Source organism: Leiobunum rupestre, chromosome 2, assembly GCF_980474605.1.
Source record: "Leiobunum rupestre chromosome 2, qqLeiRupe1.1.hap1, whole genome shotgun sequence".
Taxonomy (NCBI): domain Eukaryota; kingdom Metazoa; phylum Arthropoda; class Arachnida; order Opiliones; family Sclerosomatidae; genus Leiobunum; species Leiobunum rupestre.
Window position 1 is genome coordinate 51,295,709 of NC_143385.1, and position 6,414 is coordinate 51,302,122.

The following is a 6,414-nucleotide window of genomic DNA, read 5'->3' on the forward strand; positions in this document are numbered from 1 at the left end:
TCAAGTTTGTGATATTGATTTAATTGTAATTTACCGTGACAAACCTCGTAAGAAAGGTTGAAAAGTGCAATAAAAATAAATTGAATGCCTTTCGTTTCTAATAAAACTTCGCTGATCGTTTGTTGGTTAAAAGTGTAAATGTAGTGGCTGTCTGCAGATAATAAAGATATGAAAAGTGTCACCAATCTAGCTTGCTCGTTCAAAACAGTAGGTAGAAAATGAGAGTTGAGCCCCACGTGACTCTATGATCCCTATGGGGATCCATAAGGATCATGCGTGGATCTGTCCCCATAAGAATTGAACGTGGATCTCTCCCATAGAGAATCAACGCGGAGCAAAAATTACCGACTCGAGTTCGTTCTCTTTCCCAGCTCGGCGCCGGTAGAGACAAAGTACGAAAAAGTCCGTTGAAATAATGACTTTCCGAAGCCTCAATTCGGAGGAGAATACCGAGCTTATTAAATAGGCGGCTTCCTATTTCTTTACGCAGAGGGAATGTACCTTGAACGTGTTTTTACGGCGAGAGAGACGAAACATTAGCTATTTGCTTAAAATAACGGGGAGCGAATTCAAGTGGAGGCTAAAAGAGGCGACGAGAAGCAATGTAAAGCGAAAGAACGGTAGACCTTGAAAAACGGATCCTCGGTTACGAAGTTTCTCCCTTTGCCGGAAAGGTATCCTATATGAGTTATTTAACGTGGTTTCCAATATCCGTCGTCCGTCGAATATAATCGCTTTTAGGAATAAGTCTAAACACGTACTCCATCGAAACATTTGAAATTAAAAAACATACAATATTAAAATAACGGGGAGTAATTCGTATTTAATCCACACTGACTTACACGAAGGTCGTACAAAGGTCGTGTATAAAAATGAGAGAACTGCCCCACGGAAAATGCATTTTCCCATAGGATTGTACAGGGAATATATGATTCCCCGTTGATTCTCTATGGGGATTTAATCAACCTTGAACGCCCTTGAAAAGTACCGGCTCAAAGTGGTTGCATTCGCCGGTACCGAGAATTCGAAAGAGACCGTCGAAAAATTGAAACGTCAAATCGAAATAAGCTCTCATGTTTCGGCGGGAGTAAAAGTACGAGAGTGGCAACGGGATTCATAGTCGAGCATTGAAGAACGTGGGGAATCGAATGATTTCGAAGCTTCAGTCGGCAATCTAGCCGTCTAATGTATACGGCGTTTCTAATTTCTACTAGAAGCCGATAGTTCTTACGAGCGACTCGTCGACGCGTCGAGCCTAGGGGTGCAGTCATCGTCATTCAAAGCGCTTACGAGAGGGTGAATCCTCATTCAATAACAATGGGGAATCAAAACGCCCTTAAAAAGTTTATTCGTGGGTTTCGTTACCGTTCTTTCACGCTCGGTGTGGGAGGAATCAGATCGAATTTCTTTGACGGGAAAAAAATATTTCGCCGCTGTTTTTAATAGAAGCCAAAATAAACGTGCGACAAACTAAATCTCCAAGTTTGGGCTTGATTCATAATTATGGAATTTCTCGTGAAAAGAAAGTAAGTAGAAGGAAAGTGAGGGTTTGACATCGATCCTAGGATCGAGGATCGAGGATCCAGGATTTAAGGGGTGAAATGGGGGTAAAATCGTCGAAAAGTCAATGTATTTAGGGTATTTCTCGCGACGATATGTTTTTTCGTATATCAACATATTATGTCCAGGACAACTTGTTCATTTATCTCCGCTTATCTCGAAAGACACTTGAACGTATATCTTATCGCGTTTTATGGTACGGAATAAGTTAAAATGATGTAATGATAACCTCGGCGGCGCGTGCGCGGATTACCTCGGAGGACGCGGTTAATTTGAATTTAAATGAGAGATAGCGCGCGCGTGCGCGGATTACCCGGGGGACGCGGTTAATTTTAATTTAAGAGTGTTTTGACGTCATTGAATATTCGTTGTTAAAGTAGAATGGAAACATTTTTAAACTTCATTTTAATATCATTGTAGTACTTAAATATGCTTGGCACTTGAATCTATATCACGAGTATTTTTTTTAAACGAATATTTCAAGTTTAAGTATGAGAAACGTATCGTTCTCAAGTATTGTAATTGTACACGTGATTGCGTATGAGGACCGGATAAATTCCTATATACGTAACGCGATATACTTCAAAATGCGTATACGTAGAATGGAATTAATTTTAAACCCCATTTTAATAAATAATATATCGAAGATCAATAATTTCAGAGTATAAAAAGGGAAAACCGTATAATAGTTAGACCAGATTTCGAAAGTTCACCATCTGTATTGTATTGGAAGTGACTCCGAGGAATCTTAAAATGTAAGTAGGAATACTCGGTGATAATTCTTAACTTTGTCTTAATGTATGTATTTTATAGGAATTGTTCATTTCCTGTGTCTGCTGACAAAGGGTTAATCGTTTATTTTATAAATTAATTTATTAAATTAAAAAATATATAAATATAATAAAAAGTAAATTACATAAATCCATCGGAATTGATTTGCGGGTGTTCGGGGATTTGATAAACATCGTTAACATTTCTTATTGGACGAGGGTACGTACGTTATAATGCTATATAAAAATAATTTTTATCTAATTGTGGTAAAAAAAATAGAAAAAATATAAATAACTTATAAAAAGTTTTAAAAAAGTTTTGATATATTTCAAAATAAAATATAAAGAATAAAGAAATTATACACTAAGGTTTAAAGTATAGCTAAATATTAGTTATTATTTCTATAGTGAAATGGCATCGAATAATCTTCGATCTTTATCTGGAGAAATTGATACACCTTCATCAATATCTATTACAAATTCGGTAATCTATATAAATAAAATAGTTTTGTATTTATATTATATAGTTACATAAGTAATTATAATTTATTTATATTTAGATAATCGGAAGTAATAATGAATCTATTGAATCCAATGTAAAGAAAATGCATCAAGATATTAACTTGGAAAATCCAAAAGCTGATTCACCAGTAAGCAGTATTCAGATAATTAAAAATCATAAACAAAAACCGACTGATTACGGTGCATCAAGAGATTATATTTGTATATCTTCGAAAAAAGGTGAATCATTAAACATCAACAATGCGGTAATTTACTTATAATATATTTTATATGAAAATAATTAAAGGTTTTATAAATGATTAATTTATATTATAGATTATAGGTGGATCTAATAGCAAAATAGTATACGTCCAGGTAAAGTATTGTTTTATTTAGAAGTTTAAATTTGAAGTTTATGGTTTATTTTAGAATAACTATATGTTAAATGATTTATTTTAGAATAGCGTTGATACATATGGTGGTAGGACAACATTAGAAAGTAGGTATATTGATTTAAAAACTATCGATTAATTAAACATTTTAATAATATTTTTACATAGCTTCGATAGTATCCAGAGATTGTACGATTGTTATTACAAAATGAAACTAATTTATTTTATAATCTAATTTGAATTATTTATCAATAAATATAAAAATTGTTTGGTTTTGTATTTAAATGTACACATTTTCATGATAAAATAAATTTCCGATATGTTAATAGCTAGAAAAATAATAATAATATAAAAATTACTTATTCTACTTTTAAAACGGCATAACACAACTCCGATACGCAAATATAGACAGAAAATACTAAAAAAACTCTTTACTCTACGTTCGATTCGTTAAAATACATTTCCGATAAACATATATAGATAAAGAAATACTACAAAATTTAAAAAGGTAGAAAAATACTTCACATTAACCATTATGAATTTAATCTTACAACATCCTCCCCATAGAGTAAAACATATTTGTTCAGAGTGAACTTGTTTCCTCCTTATCTTTATCTCATGTGTTTTAAATAGCGTATGGAATAAGTTAAGAATGTATTGAAATGGTGTATGTTAAAACGTCGTAGAACAAAGTGTAAAACATATGTTCAGAGTCGGCTTGATTAATAAAGAGAATAACATTGACGTTTCCGGTGCAGTCACGTAGGAAGAAAAATACCACAACTCTACATTCAATACGTTAAAATATATTTCCGAAATGCCAATATAGCTAGAAAAAATACTACATAGGCTTACGGGATTTCAAGTTATTTAACATCCACGATTTTCCTATTACAAATATTATTTCTTAAAGAATTTTTGTAAGATTAGTCGAAAATGATATGTCAATTGTAATAAGCTTATAAATTTAGGAATAAACTTATATATTAAAGATAGTGTTGTAAATAAGCAAAATAAAATTTAAAAAAATGTAAATATAGTTATAAAATACGACAATAAATATCAATATTGAAATATTTTTAGTAATAAAAGGACTATTCTTATTTAAAACAATTCCTAATTTATGTATTGACTTAAAATATTATTTTGATTAACGTCTTAGTTTGTAAGTAAACAATTCCTCGCCGTGTAAAATATTCTGTCGATAGCCAATTGGAGATAATATTTGTACAAATTTACAATATTTAAAATATTTCCGACGCACTTCTGAGGCAGCGGTTCCCATTTAATATTGGAATATTTATAAGGTAACTATTGTAGAAAATAAAAGATATTTTAATTAAAACATCTCTTAATTTCTTTATTGTCTTAAAATATTTACAAAATTTACAAATTTCTATTTTGTTTAACGTCTTTCATTTTTAAAAATGTAATTGTTTGACTTAAATAAAGCGTGATAATTATTAGTTTCAAAATGATATTTACAAATCTTATCCACACTTATTTTATTTTATTTTCATTTATGTGTTTTTATAGTATCTTTCTGACTAAATTTGTGTATAAGAATTGTATTTTACCGTATTTAAAATATAGTCAAGTTGTTTTTTCATCGTATTTTATACTTATAATTACATATTGGAATTGTTACAAAAGGTTTTAGGGGTGAAATGGGGTAAAATCGTTGAAAAGTCAATGTATTTATGATATTTTTCGCGATGATTTGTTTTTCTCATATCAACATATTGTGTTCAAGACCAACTGGTTTCTTTATCGCCGCTTATCTCAAGTATTTAAAGAGTACACTTATATGGTAATTCACAAACTTATTGCGGAGTAGTATCCTATATAAAGACAGTTTTCGAAGGAAGAAAATTATAGAACTTCGTTCCTCTCCCGTAGTAAGTTTAAAAAAAAAATAGAGCGGACAATGCAGCACCCCGTCGACGTAAATGTAGCTATATGCATTTTACGCTATTCACCCAAAGTCGTTAATGACCAAGTAATCGAGAAAATTAAGTTCGGAGTTCTTGACGCAATTGTACAAAGATCCCATCCAACGAAATTTTGGGTGAAGTATGTTCAAAACGTTGAAGGGAACTATATCGACGTACACGTTTGTTTTAACGCGGTCCTTGAGAATTGGAGGAAAAAACTAGGACTGGCGTTCCCCTATGTTGAGGTAAATATCGATTCTTAGATGTATATAAATATGTATTGTTAGGAAAATAATAAATTTAAATTGCGTCATTCAAGGTTGAAAAAATCTTCATCAAAGACTCGACCGTGTCTCAGGAGGATGACGATATTGCTAGAATATTAATGGGTATAACATCTCCACCACCATCGTCTAGCCCACTAAAAAATACAAAAGCCACCGATCTACCATCGCCCCTATCTAAATCGTCCGAGATCTCCCTACCAATAACGTCCTTCTCCGGTTCCCTTACCCCTTCCACTTCAACAATTCCCCAAAAATCAAAAAAGAAACGCTCATTGGACGCGAACGCGCCATTGAAGACCAGAAAAATCAAGAGAGTCGAAGACGACGCTGATCTCAACCATTTAATAAATTTGGAAAAAATGGCCCAGTCCGCGTTGAACAAAAACATTAATCACATTCCAGATTCGGATAGCTCATCCGATTTTGAACCATTCTGCTAATTACGAAATAAAAATATTTCATTTTAAGATAAAAAAACAATTCTGTGTATCATATTTTATATATTTTATAAGACCTATAATCTGTTGAAAACTGACGAATATCAAATTGAATGATACGAGTGTCTTAGAGTGTTATTGACGATAACGAGTGTATTGACTGCTACATTGGCCGCTGATACCAAACGTTAGAAAAGCGTAGACTAACCGTTCAATTCGTTATAATTTGAATAAAATTAAAAACAATAATCTAAGATACCCTTTAAAGTTAAATTCCTTTAGAGTTTTTCAGTAAAACCACTTACTTTAAGTATTTTTCAATCCTTATACCAATATTTATATATTGGAATTGTTACAAAAGGTTCTTTTAAACGTAACTTAGTACATTAATTAAGTATTTTTAATTTACCGTAATTAAAATATAGATTTATGATTTCTCGCACCTATAATCCATGATGTTTTCATTTAAATTAAAATTATAACGAATTGAAAGTTTGAAGAAAATATGAATTTAGTTTGTAAATAAAATCATT

General features: G+C 31.6%; 2 protein-coding genes across 2 annotated transcripts; both read left to right on the top strand.

The window, feature by feature from the left end:
* The first annotated feature begins 2,742 nt into the window (after positions 1-2,742).
* Positions 2,743-3,362, top strand: LOC149958320 (uncharacterized). Its single transcript, XM_090167147.1, has 4 exons — positions 2,743-2,814; positions 2,891-3,097; positions 3,168-3,206; positions 3,291-3,362. The coding sequence occupies exons 1-4, from the start codon at positions 2,743-2,745 to the stop codon at positions 3,360-3,362; spliced, it is 390 nt and encodes a 129-aa protein (XP_090023273.1).
* A 1,737-nt stretch (positions 3,363-5,099) lies between these two features.
* On the top strand, positions 5,100-5,888 carry LOC149958321 (uncharacterized). The gene is made up of 2 exons (XM_090164926.1): positions 5,100-5,402; positions 5,477-5,888. The coding sequence occupies exons 1-2, from the start codon at positions 5,151-5,153 to the stop codon at positions 5,882-5,884; spliced, it is 660 nt and encodes a 219-aa protein (XP_090021052.1). The 5' UTR covers positions 5,100-5,150; the 3' UTR covers positions 5,885-5,888.
* Positions 5,889-6,414: the final 526 nt, after the last annotated feature.

Bases quoted from the DNA above. Each gene is read 5' to 3' on its own strand.
- LOC149958320 (XM_090167147.1), top strand. From the start codon at position 2,743: ATGGCATCGAATAATCTTCGATCTTTATCTGGAGAAATTGATACACCT. The intron at 3,098-3,167 runs GTAATTTACTTA...TTTATATTATAG, and splicing joins CATTAAACATCAACAATGCG to ATTATAGGTGGATCTAATAG. The intron at 3,207-3,290 runs GTAAAGTATTGT...GATTTATTTTAG, and splicing joins GCAAAATAGTATACGTCCAG to AATAGCGTTGATACATATGG.
- LOC149958321 (XM_090164926.1), top strand. From the start codon at position 5,151: ATGCAGCACCCCGTCGACGTAAATGTAGCTATATGCATTTTACGCTAT. The intron at 5,403-5,476 runs GTAAATATCGAT...GCGTCATTCAAG, and splicing joins TGGCGTTCCCCTATGTTGAG to GTTGAAAAAATCTTCATCAA.